The sequence below is a fragment of the Carex rostrata genome, chromosome 24, assembly GCF_964058835.1.
Source record: "Carex rostrata chromosome 24, lpCarRost1.2, whole genome shotgun sequence".
Classification (NCBI taxonomy): domain Eukaryota; kingdom Viridiplantae; phylum Streptophyta; class Magnoliopsida; order Poales; family Cyperaceae; genus Carex; species Carex rostrata.
The window spans coordinates 1,542,055-1,565,047 of NC_135941.1; the positions used below are offsets into that span (position 1 = coordinate 1,542,055).

A 22,993-nucleotide genomic window follows, 5' to 3' on the forward strand; every position below is an offset into this window, starting at 1 on the left:
TTTTAATTCATATATATGTAGATTCATTAATATCTGCAAGTGTGCATGAAAGGAAATAATTAAATGCATTTGTGATGCACAAATGTTTTTACACCTTGCTTGGATGGAGAGTACAGGAAGGGAGGGAATGGAAAGGAACAAAAACTTTCCGTTGAATTGTGTTTGGTTGATAAAATTATATCGGAGGTGAAAGGTACAGGAGGTGAAATGTTTAATCTTATATCATTATAATTAATAGAATCGGTTTTGCTCCCAAATTAGAGTGTAACGGATAGAAAAAAAAATTGTTACAAATATTTTTAGAAAAAATGATATAAATGGTCAACCATATATCTTATATATATATAATTCTCACTAGTATCGTGCCCGTACATTGCGACGGGGACATATTATAAAATTGAATAAAATATTAAAAAGGTTTTATTATTGATATTCATATAGAATTAAGAAAAAAAAAGATAAGGCAAATAATAAATAATTGTAAAAGAAACAATAATAAATGAAAAAAAGGATCAAATATAACATGAAAAAATTCTTGAAGTATCATTGCTATTGATCATTTTCAATGTAGTCCAACATTTATGAATATAAACAAATAAAATATGAAAAGTAGATTATAATTGTTCAAATTGAAAACATATAATAAAATTAGAAATGTTAAATTAATATGGTTGATATCTTATTCCTCGCTCAAGGCTCATTTATCTAATTCATTTATTCTACTGCCTATGACTCATTTTATTAGAACTGATCTCTGTTTGTAGGAACAACACACAAGGTAATAAAAATAACATTTATCAATTTTTTTTATTACATATGGTACACAAAGCTGTGGTATAATTAGTATCTGAGAAGTCTGTTCTCATTCACTTCAAATGATGCCTAAAACAAAACAAAACAAAATAGCACAAAAACAGGAATAAAACTTCTTGGTATTAGCTGATTTGACAATAGACAGTTTTACCCTCAGTATGATGGGTTTGGATCCCCTGAAGTAACCCAAAATTTGAGTTTACCGTTCGATCAGAATCCGGCCCAAAGTGGAATGCACAGGGCCCTTTAATATTCTCACGAGAACAAATCAGACGAACCAGATCCAAACTCAAAATTTGAGTTACTTTAGGGGAACTGAATTCCGGTATGATAGGGTTATTTTACCAAGATTGGTTCATTTGGTATTAACAATTAACAAAAGAAAACGTAGAAAATAAAGGAATAAAACTTCTTGGTATGAACAGATTTAACAATGGACAATTTTACCATTGGCATGATAGTGTTATTTTACCAATAAATGGTACCTCAATGTTTCTTTGGTACCGCATTGGACCTTGCATCAGATTTTTGGAAGGCTGAGTTGCTGATTGCGCCTCATACCGGTGACAACCTGAAAACCCTACAAAAAATTACGGTATAAAAGGTGATGTCAGTGAATTAAATGTGATGTTAGTTTGGGATGTATTCTTTCCAAACATCACAGGCTAGGTTAGGTGTATTTTTTGCCAATAATATTGATGATGAGAAGTTGCATTTTGTGAAAACTATTTGGTTAACAATAAGATATGTATTTTAACACATCCAGATCTTTTTTCCCAAAATTGTAAAAGGAAGAAAGATATTGAGATACAAAGGGTAATTTCCCATCGAGAAACAAATAGTAGATAAAGGGGTTTGCAAACCTCCAGGAGTTCACTTTGGGACATTAGATTGCCATATGAAAAGTTGAGGAGAATTAGTAGGATGCAACTGCAATTCAATTGAGGTCTCGAACTGGGACAAATAAAGAGTTCTTCCCAATTCTGTTAATAAACAGTACGCGTGGTATAAAATGAACTACCTGTGTAGGAATTGAAATCATGTGTTACAGTTGGTGCTTTAGGAAACTAAGTTAGGACAGATAAACACCATATTCATTAAAGTAATAAGCTGAAAAATAAGAAACATATATAAAAAGAAATAGGTCAAATCTTTGTCCTATCAGAAACCATCTTAAGTTGTGCAGTGAGCCCGTAATACGCACCATCTGACCAAAAGATTTGCTGTCAGTGCTAACTGACAATACTCCTATGCTAACTGACGATACTATGAACTATTGTCAAATCATAACTTGAAATATTATTTCAATCTGGAACCTCAATTAATACCTAAATTGCACAATTAGATATTGAGTACTTATTTATGAGAAAAATAAAATTGGTTTTATTTTCTTACCAGTTTGAAGTGCAATATACACAAAAAGGGGACCAAGAATACTGCCACCAATTCCAACTGAGACAACATCTTTCGAAGGCTTCCCTGTTGCACCAATTGGTTATGTAGGAAAAGATAAAATGAAAAAAAAAATGTAATGTAACTCTTGATTGTCTAACCAATTTTTCCCAATATAATGTTAACAAAAATATCTTTGGAGACTCCAATTGTGGAATCCAAGTTCTGCCTAATGTATAATCCAGTTATTATATTGCAATTATAAAACTTTTCAAAAATTAATTCCAAACCAATTTCTTAATATCAGTCAAGAAATTACAAGTCGTGGTTATGATCAAACCAGTAAGGTTCTGTGATACTGTCATAGTCGAAGTAATTTTTATTAGCTTTAGACTGCATATATGACTTTCTGAAATTTAGTACCAGTTTAATTTGATTGTTTTCTATATCAATTAGATGGCAAATGTTATATTATATATGGTTTGAATTGTAGTTTGTTTGCACAACTCACGAGGAACTTTTTGAATTGAGAAAAGGACACTTAAGGCAAAAGGGGATCACACTGGAACTTCATATCACAAGTCTGATTCAATTCAGCGGGGTCAATTACACGATAAAGGGTTCACCATAAATAAGCCAAATATAATTCCAAAAAAATCTTAAGATATCTAACCAAGTTTTTGAGCATCACTAAACCACTTGCTCATCAGATTGGAAATCAAGCATCCAGAAGATCAAAAATAGAAAGTGAAAAAATAAAAAACTATAACACTTCAATACTGTAAACTGGCATATGTTCACTACAAAGATAACAATTGCAAACTATATACATCATTGTTCAACAAAAAACAACAGTTCAAAATCATATGTTTAAGACAACCATAATATTCAGCACACAAATATATCTATCAGATCGCAAATGATGTTCGCCACTGCTCTTCAATCCAAACTGCAAATGATGAAGATCATAGATGATTCGTCGTGTTCTTCTTTCAAAAGTGAAATCAAATGCTATAAAACAAAATATCGAATCTTGTAAGTTCTTAAATCAGAAAATTCAAATCGACGACATTATGAATTCAACCTCCCTATTTGACAAATTTTGTAAAATATTGTATTGCCATAAGATAAATACTGTAAAGTCACAAGATGAATACTGTAAAACAACAAGGCTAATATTGTAAAACAACACAATGAATAGTCGATCCATCAAAAATTAGAAAACCAGACCAGATCGACAACTGACATATTAGATCAAATTAGATTAGACTCAAAGTATTACCATATCGGATCAAGATCAACCAGAATATCCATAAAACTAAACTAGATAATAAGGAGATTATGCAATTACCTGAATCTCCGTAAAATGCCACCAGGAAAGGAAAAGATTAGGTACTAAAGATAACAAAAATACACTAATTGTCAATATCTCTTCAACCAGATCCACAAAGCGGGAATGAGATATCATCTTGCTACCATTGCGGTCATCGCTGCCGTTGCTGCTGTTGCTGTCGGAATCCATTATACAACCGGAGTAAAAATAAAAATAAAAAACAATTTATTAGAATTATTAAATGGAAATTCCTGCTTTAAGAAGGAGTCACTGCAAATGCTTCCAACAAGTTCCTAAGTGCATGTGCCCAGCTGTCTGGGAAATGAGATTGTTCTTGATGAGTTCGACAAAGGGTAAAATAAAGGGCAAAATAAAAAAAGAAAATAAATAAGAACCTTTTTACGATAAATTGAATGAGAAGCGCGTAAGGATAGACATATTGGTATTAGGAGAGTAGGAGACTAATTTGCGCTCGATCCGGAGTTTCCTCGGTTATAGATTTGAATGAAATTCAGTAGCGATACTTATTTGAATGAAATCGCCACCAGCTTGATTGAAATCGTGACAAAATATAGACGCGAAATCATAAAGAGGAAGGAAGTCGCCTTAGAAAGTAGGAAATCTGATCGAAAATGAAGGTTTGGAATGAGATTCAAAGAAACGAAAGGGACGATCGGAAGAAGGAATGTTTAAATACGTGAGATTTCGGAAGGATTTGAATTTCTGAGACATTGACTGTTAAAATCAGTCAATCGCGAGTGGATAAGAGGCTGTGGACAAAATTTGGATAGAAAGTTGTAGACCAGAATCTTTTCTCAATGAGAAATTCAGTGCCAGTTGTAGGTTTGAGAAAAAAAATCTTGTATCTCCATTATTATTAAGTACGTTGGGTGTCCGATCCGCCAACAGCTACGATTGAAAGTTCAAATTTCGGATTCAATCTCAGCCCTCCAATCACATAATCTGTCTTCTTTTGATTAAATGCATCTGAATAATGTGTAGAAGTCTAAATTTAACTCAAAACATACTCGCCACACGTACCGCCGCACAAAAGATTATATTCTCAAATTTAATTTTAATTGAAACGTACTGACTGTTTCCTTATTTACTTTTTTTCCCTATTTCTCTCTTTCTAACTGGATACGGCTCGATCTGTATAATTTGTTTCTTTGTTTTCATTTCTTCCGATGGCAATGGAAATCAAAACACCTACCGTTGGCTGATCTGAAATTTGAACTTTCAATTTCTTTTTTTCTCTATTTCTCTCTCAAATCAAAACACTTTCCCTATTTCTTTCTTTCCAATAGTCATTCCCTATTTCACTTTCTTATTTCTATTTTTTTTTTCTTTCTATAGATACTGCTGTGAGATTAAATATTAAATAATAGAATTGAGATGTGAACCAAAAATCCATCGCTCTCTGCGGCCGCCATGGTTGCTTCCTCCAATGACTCCTCCGACGAATCATCTCAAGGGGGTGCCGCCACAAGAACTCCTCGCTCAAGGCACGCAAGGATCAGCGCTGAGGGATGAAGCGCCGCCACCACCACATCGCCATTGTAGATCTCCGATCGATTCTTCCTCTTCCTTACCGAATAGCTACATGTTCGCGCTCTCTGTCGTCGCATCTCTATCCTTTCGGACGGTTAGATTTTGTGCGATTTGCACAATTTCTACCATTTTTCCCTTTCTTCACTCAAACCTTGGACTAGGGTTCGTACCCCCGTACTGTCACTGCTGCAACAGGTACCCCCTCGGCCTCTTATGATTTGGATGCGGTTCAAATATTTTTTTTACAAGTGGAAGTCCATGGATGCCAAGGATTGTGAATCGTATACTGATGTTTGCAATGCAAGGTGATTACAATTGTGCTTGAAGATAGTTTTTTTTTTGTTTATTAAAAAATTATATCCATGCTTTTTAGTCTATCTTAATTAGAATTTTGTTAAGTTAGGTTTTAATGGATGCTTGCCTAGAAAGTAATACTGACAATCAGCAAGATTTTTGTTTTTTGAACAAGTGACCAAATTCTATTAGATATTTTTTACAAGTTTTTTTTTTTAATTCTGACAGTAAAATTATGATATGAAGGTTTTAAGAGAAAACTTTGATGATTCCATTTTCCTTGGGAACATAATACAAGTTACATATGCATCTCATTCTGAGATGCTCTTTGACATAAAAGAGAAAACCTAAAGTCAGGAGGCATGAAGTATTGGGCCCTTCAGATTTCAAGTTTTAGTGAATTACCATCAAGACTCGGGCTATGGAGGAGGACGAATTTCTCATATAGTTTCCCTATCAGAGAACCTGGTCGCTCGCCGGCGGCAGCTAGTCTGGAGTACTCTTCACAAGGCTGGTGCACAAGTGGGACGACTATACCGGGTCTATCCCGGAAAAAAACCTTTCTACAATCCTCTGCGCGAATCAGGATCGGCGGCGGCTCTCTACCAACGCGTAAATCAGTTTGGTCTAGGTCTATCCAATTTTTTGGTGGACCAGGCGTAGGGGTCCAGCTATTGGACAACCCGTTCCCCAAGGCAGGACAAATAAAACAAACTCCTGAGCTCTGTCTCTCGTCCCAGGGGTACAGGTCTGCGAAATTTAGAACCCAGCCAGAGCACTCCATTAAAGTTGGCCTTTATAGCCGTTATCTCGTGAATGATAAGCGAACATTCTCAAGGCCACTGGATGAGCAACACCTGTCCCCAACAAACTCGGATCCTTACCACATCGCCCCACACAAATCCCAACCACAAAAAAAAATCGCTACAGTCCCATGCACTAATCCCCTCCCTGTTGGGCCCACACCCACTATCCAACAAATTCGAAACTGCCAGCACACAAATGCCAGCCGATCATATAAAGCCCCAACATACCCCTCACATGCTCTCCACTACAACCATCTCTCCTTTAAATCCTTCCCAAAGAATACTCCACTGCTACCCTTTCCGTTTTAAGAAACAACCACGTCCCAGCTTCTCTACCGTCCACCAATTCACCATGGCAATGACTCCTGAGGATGAAGCTCTAATCCAGAAGTTCATCGGCTTAAACACATCTGAAACCCAAGGTGCGATTCTCCAAATACCTCAGCATGCCACCACTAGCGCTAACTGGGATCTCTCTATCCTAGTTCGTATCATCTCGGATAGGGCAGTGCTAGATGAACCTTTCACAGCTGCCATGGGTAATGCCTGGAACTCGGATCCTGCCACCAAGTTTAGTCTCGTCGCTCGCAATTGCTATCTGGTGCAGTTCGAGAATTTGCAAGATATGAATATAGCCCTGTTTGGAGGTCCCTGGACATATAGAGGTGATCTTGTTGCCCTCCGACAGGTTCACTCTAATGCAAACCTTAACCCCGCTCATATAGTCTCAGCAACTCTCTGGGTTCAAATGTATAACATTCCAGTGAACTCCTTCACTGATGAGGGCCTTCTCATCATAGCTCGAGAGCTGGGGAAACCATTGACTACCCCTGTCAAAGGTTTCGTTGGTGGTCGTTCTTTCTACAAAGTTAAAGTCATGGTACCAATTCATGAACCCCTCAAAGATCATGTCGTCGTCACCCATCCAACCCTGGGACAAGTCAAAGCTCTCTGCTCGTGGGAAAAAGTTGCAAGAGTGTGCTCCTTCTGTGGTCAAATGGGCCATGAGATATTGGGGTGTCAAGATCACTTGAGGTTGTCAACGCTAATGCAAAGCCCGGCCCATGCAACAATATATGATGCACCGGCCCTACTTGCACCAAAATTTGGGCCATGGCTTACAAAGCCCAATATAATCCCCAGAGATCAAAGCCCAACTCCCTACCCTAAAAACAAAAGAGCCCATGCCGAATCTTCTTGCAACTCAAGTAGGAGAAACTCACCAGAGAGGCCTCTCGAGTTTGAACCTCCAACCCAGCCCCTGTATATCTCTGACTTGGGCTACCTGCCTGAGTCTCCAATTTTGCCTAAATCTCACATCTCTGTAAAAAAGCCCAGGCCGGCGGGGCATATCGCGCCGGATACGCTTATATGAATATCATGTCGTGGAAATGTCGGGGTAGCGGAGGCACGACAATATCCACGTTAAGCCGATACCTTCGTTGCACGGGGGCACAAATTGCGTTCATTTCCGAAACAAGATGCGGTTACTCGCGATCGGTTCAAAGAATTCAAAGGTTGCCCCTAAGCAATTATGTGGTGATCCCTTCTAATGGGATGTCTGGAGGTCTCTGGTTGTTATGGGAGGATGGAATACATGTTTATGTTCTTCAATCAAACAAAAATCTTATTGCTTGTGAAATAAAGGTAGTCAGTTTAGACTTAACATGGCTGCTATTGGCGGTTTATGGGGACCCGGCTCGAGCTGGGAATCCTTTGTTGTGGGAGCAAATGGAGGAGTTAATTGGAAGTGAGAACAAGCCGGTTCTGCTCATGGGCGACTTCAATTCGATTATCTCTAATCAAGAAAAGTCGGGTGGGAATCAAACCTTAAGTTCGGCTAACAGGGCTTTTAGGTGTTAGGTGGAGCAAACGGGTTTGATTGACTTGGGGTTCCATAGACCTGCGTACACGTGGTCAAATAAACAAGGGGTTAATTCACATGTGGCACAAAGGCTGGATAGAGCACTCTCAACCACTGCATGGTCTATGACTTACCCCCAAACTGCCGTGTTCCACCTACCCCGCTTTCAAAGCGATCACTTGCCTATTCTAATCCGCACCCAACCTAAGCGATGCCAACCAAAACCCAAATTCCGTTGTGAAAATTGGTGGGCGTTACAGGACGATTTCCCTCAAGTCTGCCAAAGGGCGGCCCCGCCGGGCACTGTCCAGTGGGAAATTTTGAGAAAAAATTTCAAAAAAGAAGTTAAACAATGGGAAGGTAGCAGCAAGAGTCCTGAGACTATGTTGAAGGATATTGAGGATCGAATGCAGACTTTTCTCAAGCAGCCGATCAGCCAGTATGATCCCCAAATTGAAAAGCAACTACAAGAAGAACACCAGAGGGTATTGCTCATGCTAGAGAGGTTCTGGCACCAACGTTCTCGTATCAGCTGGGCACTGTTTGGCGATGCAAATACCAAATTTTTTCATAGTTCCGCGGTGGTGAGAAAAAGAAGGAACTCAATCCGATCCATTCAGAGAGTAGACGGGACATGGCTAACAACCGAAAAGGAAATCAGAACAGAGTTCGTAAACCATTTCAAGGCCATTTATTGCAAAGGTACGCGTGCACTAATTTTTGATTTGATTCCAGGTGTTGTTCTGGACTCCTTGCCGAAGATCCCTGATTATGCGCATGCCCATCTCCGGTCCATACCGGACCCACAAGAAATCCAGCGCATAGTAATGTCCCTGGGGGCCCATAAAGCTGCGGGCCCTAATGGCTTTAATGGGAAGATCATCCAAGACAACTGGGCCTCATTTGGGCCAGCTGTAATACATGAGGTTACCCAATTCTTTCAAACATCAATCATGCCTTCATACATGGGCCGCTCCAATCTCATTTTGATCCCTAAATCTGAAGATTCCATATCTGTGACCTAATTTAGGCCCATTTCTGTTTGTAACTTCCTATACAAAGTGGTGTCAAAAATTATTGCAAATCGAATTAAGCCTTACATGGATCTGTGTGTCTCAAATTCTCAGGGAGCTTTTATCCCTGGCAGAGATATTGCCCAAAACGTAATTCTTTTAAGGGAAGTGCTTCATTCATTCAAACAAAAGAATTACGGTAGAAATGAATTTTGCCTCAAGGTGGATCTATCTAAGGCTTTTGATCGAATGGATTGGGGGTACATTGAAACCATTTTGCCTCTATATGGGTTTCCACATGAATTAGGGAGATGGATTATGGCGTGTGTAAGGTCGTCCGAATTCTCAATCATCTTGAATGGGAGAGGAGACGGTTTCCTCAAACCTTCTTGTGGCCTTCGGCAGGGGTGCGCGCTATCACCCTATCTGTTCATCCTGGGCATGGATATCTTGTCACGATGGCTGAAATTCCAAAATGACCAAGGAATCCTAGTCGGTGCAAAGGTGGCTCCGTCTGCTAGACCCATCACCGATTGCCTCTATGCGGACGATTTGCTTGTTTTTGGGGCGGCAACAGCTACTGAGGCAAGCCAGATCATGCTAACTCTTAGTGATTTTGAGGCAGTATCGGGTCAACGTATTGGACCTGATAAGAGTTCTGTGTGGTTCAGCCATCCGACAACACAGGAGGTAAGAAACCAGATTGCTGCCATTTTATGTGTTCCTCTGCTTGAGAACAAAGGAAAGTACTTAGGGGCCCCTATTCAGCTGGACAGTGCTTCCTTTGATTTCCTAATTGCCAAGGTCTCATCTAAGCTGCAAGCATGGAAAAGTCACACTCTCTCGCCGGCTGGTAGAGTGGTTATGATCAGATCGGTACTTCAAGCATTGCCGGTTTACTACATGGCTACTTGCAAGATCCCAAGTGGAGTTCTTCAAAAGATAACGGCCCTGGTTAGGAAATTATTTTGGGGAAAGATGGATAAAAGCCGGTACCTAGCGTACGTGGCATGGGAGAAAATTACGAATCCTATTCTCATGGGAGGGCTCGGTTTAAGAAGTTTGGAGTTAACCAATGAGGCTCTTTTAATGAAATCTCTCTGGAAACTAGCCTCAAAGGGACAGGAGCTATGGATTGATTTGGTGGTGGCAAAATATATACCGCGGAGTAATCTATGGCAATCAAAAAGGGAGTACAAGTGCAGCCTCTTCTGGAGAGGACTCATGAAGCTGAGACCAAAACTTTTGCCTCTTCTCACATGGCAGCTGGGGAATGGTGCATCATGTGATGCGATAGGTCAACCTTGGTTCCCCAACTCAACTCTCATGGTGCAGTATAGCCCGGCACGGGAAGATAGGCTAAAGGTAAAGGATCTGGTGAATCAACAGAATGGGACATGGGATACTCAGAAACTTACGGAGTTGTTTGGGCTAACCGGATGTATGGCGGTTTTGTCCACTGTCAAACCTCCGAACAGTCCGGACAGAGAAGATATGTTGCGTTTCACCCTCTCCTCCAATGGCAACTACTCATGCAAGAAAGCGTACTGCTACCTGAAGGGCCAGAACCAACCGCCCCCAACCCCTTCACAAACACTGCTATGGAAGGGGATTTGGAAAAAAAGGCACTGTCGTGCCTAGACTAAGGTTTTTTCTCTGGAAAGTAGTACACAGTGCCCTTCTACTGGCAGCGGTACTCTTCCAAAGGATGACTAAGGGTAATCCAATCTGTGCCACCTGCGGGGAACAGGAAGAGGATGTGATGCATCTTCTTTTCAAATGCAGTTTTGCACGTGCATGCTGGTTCAAAACATCTCTACCGCTAAGGTCTGACACACTTGATCTGCCTATCTCTGATACTCTCTCCTTCTTACTCTCTGTTACAGATGGGGAACAATGGACGGTCTGCGTTAATACGATGTGGGCTATTTGGCGCTCTAGAAATGGAGTAGCCTATAATGGTACGAAACCGGACCTGGACATGTTCTCTAATTACTTTCACCAGATTATGGCTGAGACAAGATTGGCCTCCCCAAGTGAAAAGTCAACGGCAACAATTACAACCACCAGTGAAGATAGTCAGACAGAGGTTACATGCAAAGTTGATGGTTCCTGGACCCATCAGTGGCAAGGGGGTCTGGGGTTCTTTTTCCAACATGATGAGGTCTTACTTGCATATCGGTCATCACCTTTGTCAGTGTGCTGCCCCCTACAGGCTGAAGCAAGCCAATTAGTGTCGCCTTAAAAAACCGACACTAATACTTTAGTATCGGTCGTTTACAAAAAACCGACACTAATAATATTAGTGTCGGCTATTTAGATGTAGGCGACACTAATAACTGAGAATTAGTGTCGGTCGTTTATAAATAGCCGACACTAATGTATTAGTGTCGGCTATTTATAAACAACCGACACTAATACTTAACAATTAGTGTCGCCTTTTTATAAACAGCCGACACTAATTCTCAGTTATTAGTGTCGCCTATTTATAAACAGCCGACACTAAAGCTAAAAAAATTTTATTTTAAGTCCCGCGCACCTCTTTCAAACGCACGCCTAGGGTTTAAACATTCACTTCGCTTCACGCTTCTCTCCGATCTGATCTTCTCAGCCGCTTCTTCTGCGCATGCTTCACGAAAAGGGGCGTAACTTTTGATCCGTCCGTCGGATCGGGCTGAAATTTTGACAGGAACTCCACAGCCCAAAACCGGATCTGAAACCAATCATGAGATTTGTTTCACCCATTTTCGGGCTCAGATTCGCGATCCGAGCCTTCCTTCATGGACTTTTGGTATAGTCTTTATAATTTTAGAGTTTTTAGGGTTTTTTTTGTATCTTTTATGTATGTATTTTCTGTTTTAGGGTTTGTATGATAACAATAAAGGGTCTTTTATGTATCTTTTATGTATTTTCTGTTTTAGGGTTTGTATGATAATAATAAATGAGCAATTTGGATGATATTTTATTTAGTGAGTGTTATTTGTAAATTATGATGAATTATTTGATATCTTTGTTTTATATATAGTTCAGCAAAAATATATGAGCATTCCAGAACAAAAATTTTCATTTTTAGAATTTTCTATGATTTATAGTGAATTTTTGAAATTTATTTTTTTAAAAAAAAAAAATATTAGTGTCGGCTTTTTAAGTATTAGCCGACACTAAAAGTTAGTATTAGTGTCGGCCATTTAATAAATAGCCGACACTAATGCCTTACTTTTAGTGTCGGATATTTACAAAGTATTAGTATCAGCTTGATTAGTGTCGCCTAATGTCCGACACTAATACCCATAAACAGCCGACACTAATTTCAAGTTCTCCACTAGTTAAGTGCTCTGCTCCAGGCTATTCTATATGCGACTCAAAAAGGTTTTACCACATTTACCTTCTACACGGACTGTGAGGTACTGGCACAGGCATGCAACAGGTCGGAACCACCATCAGATATAAACTGGAGGGCTTTTGCTGAGATTTTTGAGACATGGAAGCTTATGAAATACAACAATGGCTTCTCCTGCGTAGCAATACCAAGATGCCAAAATGTCATGGCTGATTACTTGGCAAGAACGGGTAGAAGTTTGGGTGAAGATTACACTGGGTTCACTTACCCAATCTATAAAGATAGTCACCGGTAGAATAGGTTGCATTTGAACTATAGTGTCTGTGTTTTTACATTATCCGCCTTAGGCACTACTAGGGCTATGTTTGTCTTCTTGTGCAACTTTATGTATCCAGCCTACGGGCATTTCTGAATGCAAAAAAAAAAAAAAAAAAGACCCATCCTTTCAAAACACAACTTCATAGCCTAACTATATTATTTAGAGCATCAGCTTATCTATTGGAAAAAAAACAATCAACACAATAACCATCCAAGTGCCACCTCTGAGCACTGCAAGTGAAACAAACAAACACAAAACAAAGGGATAGATCCACACCACATGGTGGGTCTACTAGTATCATAAACCTCACATCGCGACACTCTTAAAACTGATACACTTATCAATATTTCTTCCTTTGATCATCTTGCATCAGATTTGTGGTACCAGACTGGTACCAGTCGCTCTGCACAATAGCAGTCCAAAGGATGCATCTGTCCAATATGATTTCTCACATTCTTATATTTTTTTTCTTTTCAAAGCCTACAGTAGATTCGAACTAGATTCGAACTGTTGAATATGATTTCTATATTAAATTGTTCTTGGAGACCATTTTTTTTTACTATCTTTTAGATAGGTACAACATCACTATTTTTGGATGGTCCATAATCTACTGAAAAATAATGATTTTGTATCTATCTAAAAAAATAGTAAAAAAATTCAAAACAAATATAAAATTTGGTCTCCAAGCACATCTTAATCTAGAGATCATGTTGCAGTTCGATCTAATCGACTGTTTGAAATTTGAAAAAGAAGGTAAGGAACTAAGGATGTGAGGCACCAATGAGACATGAAAGACACGAGACATTTGTCTTGATCCGAAGAAATTAGTAAGGAAAGCCCACATTTCATAATCATTTCATTCCAGTTGAAAAAAATAAGAATTTTTTTTACCTGTTCCTATTTTTTAAAAATGACAACAATATCTGGACAATTATATGTCTATTTTCTAAATATATAAACGCAGTTACAAGTAATATCTGGACAGAAATGTTTCATGTCCTGTTATTTTTGAAAAAAATCCGATTTTATTTTAAGTGTTAAATTGCAGCTTAATTTATGCAGTACATAATATCCCCTAGTACAATCCCAAAATGATGGCAAACGTTATCAGAGGTTGCTTATGTGCATTACCTTTTAATTAATTAGTATGAAGCATGTAATTAATCAGAGGTTGCTTCAACCTACTCATCATCCACCTTTTTAAAATGATGGCAACCCATGATATGTGATAATATCATATTGTTCTTATTTTTAAACTTAATTATACAACTGTCTTTTCTGGAACAATGAAGATTTTTTTTTTCTTTTAAAAGATCGATGACGTAGAAAGTACTGAAATTATAATATATAAATTTAACCGGCTGTAAAAGAACTTTAGCGGTCTTATTGGATGATATTTGAATTGGTATTTGAAAATTGAGATACCGTCAGCTTACAAAATTTGTGCCATAATTCTTAATTTTGTTTTCTTTCTTCTTTAGACCCATAGACGGAATTTCACATTTTTTGAATCCCATATAATTCACATTCAAATTTTGGAAGTCAAGTCTTCAGTTCACACACAGTCAGTTGATCATATCGACATTACACATGATTTTGGTTAGATGGAGTATGTTATACTATTGTGAACACTACTAATTTTTTATAATTTATCTGACACGGCAGCCGAGTTTGAAACTTTGAATCCACGCGTTAATCAATGCAGACACGTGATTGGATGGGATGTACAGCCACATGCAATATATACACACACACCTACCTTGGATTCTACAATGGGAAAGCTAGCACGAAACTACTCACTTCATTTCTTGTGTATATATATAAATACCATGTAGTTAACTACACTCAGAGACTGTGAATCTGTACTCTTCCAAAAGAAATCAAAGAAATGCCTTCTTCTTCTTCTCATCACTTTCTCATAACCACTGACACTACTACTCTCTCTAACATCATCCTCCTAATCTCAATCTCTCTCTGCTTCTTTATTCCTTCAAACGCAGCAGCCACCACCACTACCAACGCAACAGAAACCGACCTGCTAGCTCTTCTCTCCTTCAAGTCTCTCATCGGGAGCGACCCCTCTGGTGCATTATCCACATGGAACTCCTCGATCCACCACTGTCGGTGGCAAGGTGTCACCTGCAGCCGTCGCCATCCTGACAGAGTCACAGGTCTCTCTCTCAATTCCTTCCAACTGGACGGTCAGATATCTCCCTCTTTGGCTAACCTTACATTTCTTGAACACTTGAGCCTTTCTAACAACCGCCTTTATGGGAACATCCCAGAGGAACTCGGCCTATTGAGCAGATTGCGGTACCTCAACCTCAGCATTAATTCTATTCATGGAAGCATTCCCTTTGCCCTCGGTTATAATTGTTCCAATTTAGAATACCTTGATCTGAGTAGTAATTTTTTTGAAGAAACAATACCTCCGAATCTCGGGCAATGTCAAAACCTTCGGATACTCCATTTGGAAAATATTAATTATTTTCTCACAGGAGGCATACCTTCCGAATTCGGTAACCTTCTGCAACTCACCGAATTACATTTGTCTATGAATTATCTCGACGGAACTATACCATCCACCTTAGGAAATCTTACTAACCTACAGCTTTTGGATCTTTCCTCAAATAGATTTACGGGTTCCATTCCAGATTCGCTTGGCCAACTTAAGTCCCTTAATATTTTTCAAATCAATTACAATCAAATTTCTGGCAGTATACCTCGTTCTCTTTACAATCTATCCAACTTGGAGATGTTGGATCTCAGCAAAAATCATCTTAAAGGATTTCTTTCGCCTTACATCTGTGATACATTTCAGACCTTAAAATTCCTACTCATTTATAAGAACCAATTTAATGGTCAAATTCCATCTTCTCTCTCCAATTGCACGACTCTGCACACGATTGATATTAGTTTCAACAAGTTCACGGGTGTAATACCTTCCAGCTTAGGAAGCTTGCAACAACTTAATTTTTTGAAGGTTAGTATGAACCAACTCCAAGGCGTGATACCGAGTTCTTTTGCAAACATTAACAGTCCAATTAGTACTCTGATATTATCTGGGAACCCAATTTCAGGATCTATTCCTGCAGAATTTGGAATGCTGACTAATCTAACTGATCTTGAACTTGATCGAACACTCCTTAGTGGCCAAATCCCAACTGAAATCGGGAACCTTTGGAACCTGCAACGATTAGTTATGTCCAACAACATGTTATCCGGTGAAATTCCATCAACTTTTGGTAACCTTACTAAGATGACTGCGCTCTTTCTTGAAGATAATGCATTTGAAGGGCATATACCACCGTCTTTAGGTAACATGCAATCTCTGAAGTTCTTGGATATTTCAAACAACAAATTGATAGGTGAAATTCCAAGAGAAATCATGAATGTTCATTCTCTTTCTATTGGCCTAAACTTGTCACAAAATCATTTAAATGGATCGATACCGTCAGAAATCGGCGAGTTAAATAATATATTCCAAATTGACTTGTCGTATAACAATTTATCCGGTCAAGTTCCTAGCACCATTGATGGTTGTCAGCTTTTACAAACCCTTCATCTAGAAGGGAACTCACTCAGTGGGCCCATTCCTTCCTCTTTGAGCAATTTAAAAGGGTTACAAGATCTTGATCTCTCTAACAATTATTTATCTGGTCAAGTACCTTCTTTTGTTAGTGCAATGCAGCTCGAATTTTTGAACATTTCTTTCAATGATTTTCAAGGAGAATTACCGAAAGACGGTGTTTTTAAGAATGTGCATGCATCAGTTGATGTAAGAGGAAACTCTAAACTTTGTGGCGGATTACCTGATAACCATCTGCCAAAGTGTATTCCTAATTCTCCTACACATAATCATAAATCAGAAAGTATCAAGATAATACTAGTTTGTATAGCTGGTGGATTTTTGTGCATAAGCTTCATCATATATCTCTTAGCCAGGTTCTATTGGAGAAGGGGATCTCAAAAAGATCCACAAAGTATTACGGCCATGACATGGGAGTATAAGAAAGTGTCCTATAATGACCTTCTCAAAGCTACTAACAATTTCTCTGTGGAGAACCTAATCGGAAGTGGTTCTTTTGGAGTGGTTTATAAAGCTTCTATGAGTTTAGGAAGTGCCGAGACCATTGCTATTAAGGTACTAAACCTCAAGCAACATGGTGCTTTTAGAAGTTTTTTATCAGAATGCAAGGCCTTAAGAAATGTCAGACACCGCAATCTAATCAAGATTCTCAGTGTGTGCTCTAGCATAGATCATCGAGGTAATGATTTCAAGGCATTGATTTTTGAGTTCATGCCTAATGGTAGCTTGGAAACATGGTTACATCCGAATGCACGTGAGGGTCGGCAACCCAAACACCTCACCCTATTACAAAGGATGAATGTAGCAATTGATATTGCCAGGGCATTGGATTATCTCCATGATCACAAGCCAGTGCTTATACATTGTGATCTTAAACCGAGTAATGTGCTTTTGGATGATGACATGACTGCACATGTGGGTGATTTCGGGTTAGCCCGATTTCTAGCTCGATCTGATACCGTGTCTGGTCAATCAATAACAAGTACCAGTGGAATTAAGGGTTCTATTGGCTACATTCCTCCAGGTACAAAGCTTAATACCCCTGCTGATCATATGAAATTATTTCCTTCAGCATTACATCTTTCATCTATTGACTATTAACAACTAGTCCTCTTTGTTTGTTGGCTATTACAGCTTAATACCTCTATTGACTATTGACTATTACATATTTTTTAATGATTCTCTGCTGAAAAAAGAACTGATTGATTACGCTAGAATCCTCTTGGTCTATCATAATTATTACAAAAATCTAGTTATTGCATAAATTATGGATACATATTATGAAATAAATTGAAATTTTCCATATAAAATAACCACGACTAATTATATAGGTAAAATATAGAAAATGAAGGAAGAAAGACAACGATGGTCACAAACCATTTAATGAGTTGCAACAATTTAGTATTTGCTCAGTAGTTGGTAGTACAAACAAAAATAGGCATGTCATGACACTAGTTTAATTATTGATTTTATTTACTCATTGAAGGTAATAAAAAAAGCTTGTATAAATTTTTCACTACTCAGAATATGGAATGGGTGGCCGGACATCCACGCAAGGAGACGTGTATAGCTACGGCATTCTCCTGCTGGAAATTTTCACTGGAATTTGCCCCATTGATGAAAGATTTGGTGACGGTTTGAGCCTTCACAAGCTTGTCGAGACATCATATCCAGCCCGAGTTATGGACATTATTGATACCAAATTGTTCTCGTCAGATCATGAAAATGAGAATACAGTTGTACCAGAGAACTCTCAAGAATGCTTGGTTTCGGTGATTCGATGCGGACTATTGTGCTCCAAGGAGTTGCCAAAAGAGCGCATTGCAATGACTGATGTTGTAAAAGAGTTGAATTCAGCACGTAACAAGTTGCTAGAGTGAGAGAGTTTGAACATGATATGTAAAACTATCATAAGAGAATTGTGTATTATTGGAGATTAGCATATTGGAGACACTTGGCATATTTTACCAACATCACCCTGCTGTTGTTAGAAACTGTGTATTAGCTTTAATACATGTTCATAAATCATTATATTCAAAGTCCAAAATAGTCGATCCGAACTGTTCAACACTATATTAAAATGTGCTCGAAAACCAAATTTTACATTTGTCGGAAAAAATTTCATATTTTTTTAGAATTTATTAAAATCGCTGTTTTTTTATGGTCCAGAATTTTTTATAAAATAGATATATTGTACCCATCTTAAAAAATAGTAAAAAGTTCACAAAAAATGTTAAATTTGGTCTCCAAGCATTTAACATGGAGAAACATGTTGAGCACTTTATATTAAAATTTTGTACTTCGAATCCAGTGATTTACAGTCCAATGCTCAAAGGGTCTTTAAAAAATTAAATTTTGGTTGGAATATTAAATGAGTGAAATAAAACAGAAAAAAAAAACCTAGTAAATTTGCCTAACAGAATACAAACTCTAATTAAGAATAAAATTAATTGAGGTCCCTGATTACCTTTTTTTTATTTAACATTCAAGAAATCATATTTTTAATATTACTCTTTGGCTCTATGACCATTCTTGAATTCTGGTAACTAAACATAAAGCAAGTATTAGTAGTTGATTTATTTCGAGTCTTACTCTTATACAGAGAAATGTCGCAAGAACTATATCCGAGATTTGATGCCTTAACCAAAACCTTGCAATATATCACTTAAATTTCATTATATAAAGACAATTTTCCCTTACAGGCTTACAGTAACGAGTCGAGTGACCAAAAAGCTGATGTGTACAGCTTTGGCGTGATATTAATGGAACTCATCATTGGCAGACGGGCCCTAGAAGGCAACCAATCAGGAGAGACCTTCCACCTAGTCACTTGGTTCAGCGCAAATACTACACCAGCAAGGTGGAATTCAAATCAGCCATAGACCAAGAAGAAGAGAGTCTCAGGTGTCAGCACCGTAGCATAGCTGGCATGCTACTGCTGTGCAAGAGAGGCTCACCAAAGGCCCGATATGGGTCATGTAGTGAATGTGATATCATCTCAAGCAGAGGCATGGAAGCTGGTGGATGAAGATATTGAAGAGAGTTATGGGGTTGAATTTAATTTGACACTGCCAGAGGCATTGAGGCAGTGGCAGGAATCGGATATGAGCCTTACCAGTAATGCATCTCAGCTCTCAGGAATATCGAGTGGAAGGTAAAAAAAATAAGATGAAGTGTTGATGCAGTTTGAGGAATGAGGTTCGTTTCGTACTGAAATTGATTCAATTATTTTTTCCTTTGCTCTCTCTCTTTGTCAAAGGAGTATGAATTTTATAGGTTTTATTTTACTGTTGTCTTAGTCAGTGTTATCTCAATTTTGTAATGTTCAGGCCTGTTGATTTAACACTTGTCTATATACTCGATGTTCGTCTCTGTTTACAGTACCAGCTATATAGTGATTTTGATATCGCTTTAAAGATGTTCAGGAAAGATTTTAATTTTAGAAATACCAGAAAAATGTTATAATATGCGAAAGGAATTTCTCAAAACAAAAAAAATTCAGACAAAATTATTACAAAATTGTATAGTCTGGATATATATTTTTTTTATTTAAAATGCATTATGTATCTTGAACTCAATATATCAATAGAGGATTAAAAGTAGTAGTCCCTAGTTTGGGTCCGAGAGGAGGAACTCTCAGCTCTGTTTTATGATTAGTTTTGAATTATTCATTTTTAAAAGGACTAGTTCTTGGTTTGGTTCTGAAAGGAGAAACTCTTGGCTCCGTTTTAGAATTAGTTTTGAATCCTCTTTTTTTAAAAGGACTAGTCCCTGGTTTGGTTTCGAAAGGGGGAACTCTCAGCTCCCTTTTAAGAATTAGTCTTTTGAAACTTTGGGTTCCTTTTTAGGATTAATTTTGAATCCTTCGTTTTTAGAAAGACTAGTCTCTGGTTTGGTTTCAAAAAGAGGAACTCTCGGCTCCGTTTTAGGATTAGTTTTGAATCCTTCATTTTTAAAGGATTACTGAGAAAAGGACTCTCGGCTTAGTTTCAGGATGAGTTTTTATTGATCTTCTTTTTATTCCTGATTTTCTTTTTGTCTTTGTTTTTTTTTTAACGACGGTCTAAGATCTTGCGTCATTTTTTCTTAAAATGTAGTTCATTTTCAATAAAAGATAATAAAGCAGGTATTTACAAACTTAGGAGAAAGATAATTTTAACTCCTACAGAAGACATGAAATAAAATCGAGCCTTTGGAAAAGATATATATATGTATAAATATATGAGGTGGGCTACGGTGAGTTGCGAAATAAAACGCGTTTCTACTTCACGCTGTATTTTTATTTTCAAAGTCCAAACGACCGATCCGAACCGTTAGATGTTTAATCCATATTGAAATGTGCTTGGAGACCAAATTTTATATTTTTTGGAATTTTTTTACTATTTATTAAGCATTTTTGAAAATTGCTGTTTTGCTGTGAACAGTAAAAAACAGTAAAATTTTCTGGACCATCAGATCAGCGACTTTCAAAATTGCTTAATAAATAGTAAAAAAATTCCAAAAAATGTAAAAGTTGGTCTTCAAGCACATTTCAATATGGAGAACAAGATGAACGGTTCAGATCGATGTTTTGAACTTAAAAATCACAAAATATGAGCATGAAATAAAATAGTCGCTTTACTTCGCAACTCACCGTAGCCCATCTCTATATATATATATATAGAGAGAGAGAGAGAGATGGGCTATGGTGCATTGCAATGTATGAACCCTCTTATGCATTGCACTATAAATCATGGATTTAAAGTCCAAACGACCAATCCGAACCGTTCATCTTGTTCTTCATATTAATATGTGCTTGGGGACCAAATTTTACATTTTTTGAAATTTGTTTACTATTTATTAAGCAATTTTGAAAGTCGCTGATCTGATGGTCCAGAAAATTTTACTGTTTTTTACTGTTCACAGCAAAACAGCAATTTTCAAAAATGCTTAATAAACAGTAAAAAAATTCTAAAAAATGTAAAATTTGGTCTCCAAGCACATTTCAATATGGATTAAACATCTAACGGTTCGAATCGGTCGTTTAGACTTTAAATCCGTGATTATAGTGCAATGCATAAGGGGTTCATGCATTGCAATGCACCATAGCCCATCTATATATATATATATAGGTTTTGGCTAATATGCTACGGGTAGCTAAGAGGCCTCCGTGCTACGGCTCGGATTTCGAGTTTTCAAAATCCTAACGGTCGATCCGAACCGTTCATCTTGTTCTCCATATTAATATGTGCTTGGAGACCAAATTTTACATTTTTCTGAATTTTTTTACTATTTATTAAGCCACTTTGAAAACCGCTGATCCAACGGTAGTTTCTGATTTTACTGTTGGGTTAAGCCACCGTTGGATCAGGGGTTTTCAAAGTGGCTTAATAAATAGTAAAAAAATTCAGAAAAATGTAAAATTTGGTCTCCAAGCACATATTAATATGGAGAACAAGATGAACGGTTCGGATCGACCGTTAGGATTTTGAAAACTCGAAATCCAAGCCGTAGCACGGAGGCCTCTTAGCTACCCGTAGCACCGTAGCCACGTCCTATATATATAAATATATATATATATAGGACTTGGCTACGGTGCTATGGGTAGCTAAGAGGCCTCCCATGCTACGGCTCAATATTCGACTTTTCAAAATCCTAACGGTCGATCCGAACCGTTTATCTTGTTCTCCATATTAATATATGTTTGGAGACCAAATTTTACATTTTTTGGAAAATTTTTACTATTTTTTTAGATTTATTGAAAATCGCTGTTTTTCAGACAAATCTGAACCATAAAAAACAGCGATATTCAATAAATCTAAAAAAATATGCTATTTTTTTTTATTAAATGCTGAATTTTATTAAGTATGCATGCCGCAGAAAACCGTTGAAATTTAAGCAAAGGCAACAATTATTTGAACTGCTGAAATTTTTAAGATGACCAACAACATAAATAATCATATTATAATACGAATATATCATACTAAATTTCTCTCCGATGGATTCTACATGCTGAAGAACAATTTCGAATTAAAATAAAAATTGAAGGAGAAAAAAAATACAAGAATCCAACAGAAATTTAGAATCACGGAAGGAGAACGAAATAGACAAAATTCCTCCATTATTTGAATTTAGCCAGCTGTATCATGCAATTCATCACATGCACTTCCAGCGAAGCATGGTTTAAGAGTTAAGATTTTGAGTTAATAGTTCTTGAAAAATATATATATATTTCTATTGATTGGGCTTACTCGGCAGTCAAAGTTTTCTAGCCGCCTGTAAAAGAGAAGATTCCAGGTGGCCCTGCACCATCTAACATTCCCGTCCAATTCATCACGTGCACCTTCCTTGGGTGCTCCATTAATGAACTCCTTTCGATTTTTCTTATTTCGGCCTAATGATATAGTCCTAGGCTGCTAGCCTCCTTAGCTTCGATTGAGATTTGAGAGGCCCAAAGAATTTATTATACATCTGTTTAGAGTAATTTCGGGCTCCAGTCCTGGACCACTAAACCCAGTTAAAATCAATGTGAATTGTGAACCGTAGACCAATTAAAAGTACTACGATTGCTATCTTTTCCAATAAATCTGGACCGTCCGATCAGACTTGGCTGGAAAATTAAAATGACTTCGTGCATTCCACCTCGGGTCAGATTGGCCGGAATTCTAATCGGACGGTCCGAATATATACTCAATTCTGA

The 22,993-nt window shown here is 37.7% G+C and overlaps 3 protein-coding genes across 3 annotated transcripts in view; 2 read left to right on the top strand and 1 right to left on the bottom strand.

Annotated features, from left to right (window-relative positions):
* The window catches only part of LOC144575438 (protein PLANT CADMIUM RESISTANCE 3-like), a 36,847-nt gene that overhangs the window by 9,087 nt on the left and 4,767 nt on the right, over positions 1-22,993 (bottom strand). The gene's annotated exons all lie outside the window — the stretch shown is intronic.
* On the top strand, positions 14,614-15,773 carry LOC144575980 (uncharacterized). The gene is made up of 2 exons (XM_078326253.1): positions 14,614-15,732; positions 15,765-15,773. The coding sequence occupies exons 1-2, from the start codon at positions 14,614-14,616 to the stop codon at positions 15,771-15,773; spliced, it is 1,128 nt and encodes a 375-aa protein (XP_078182379.1).
* On the top strand, positions 15,726-18,282 carry LOC144575855 (putative LRR receptor-like serine/threonine-protein kinase At3g47570). Its single transcript, XM_078326101.1, has 2 exons — positions 15,726-17,338; positions 17,839-18,282. Exons 1-2 carry the CDS (start codon positions 15,829-15,831, stop codon positions 18,192-18,194), a joined length of 1,866 nt encoding a protein of 621 aa, XP_078182227.1. The 5' UTR covers positions 15,726-15,828; the 3' UTR covers positions 18,195-18,282.

Coding starts and splice junctions, on each gene's coding strand:
- LOC144575980 (XM_078326253.1), top strand. CDS start 14,614: ATGCCTTCTTCTTCTTCTCATCACTTTCTCATAACCACTGACACTACT.
- LOC144575855 (XM_078326101.1), top strand. CDS start 15,829: ATGCTGACTAATCTAACTGATCTTGAACTTGATCGAACACTCCTTAGT. Junction 17,339..17,838: donor TATTGGCTACATTCCTCCAG/GTACAAAGCTTA, acceptor TTCACTACTCAG/AATATGGAATGGGTGGCCGG.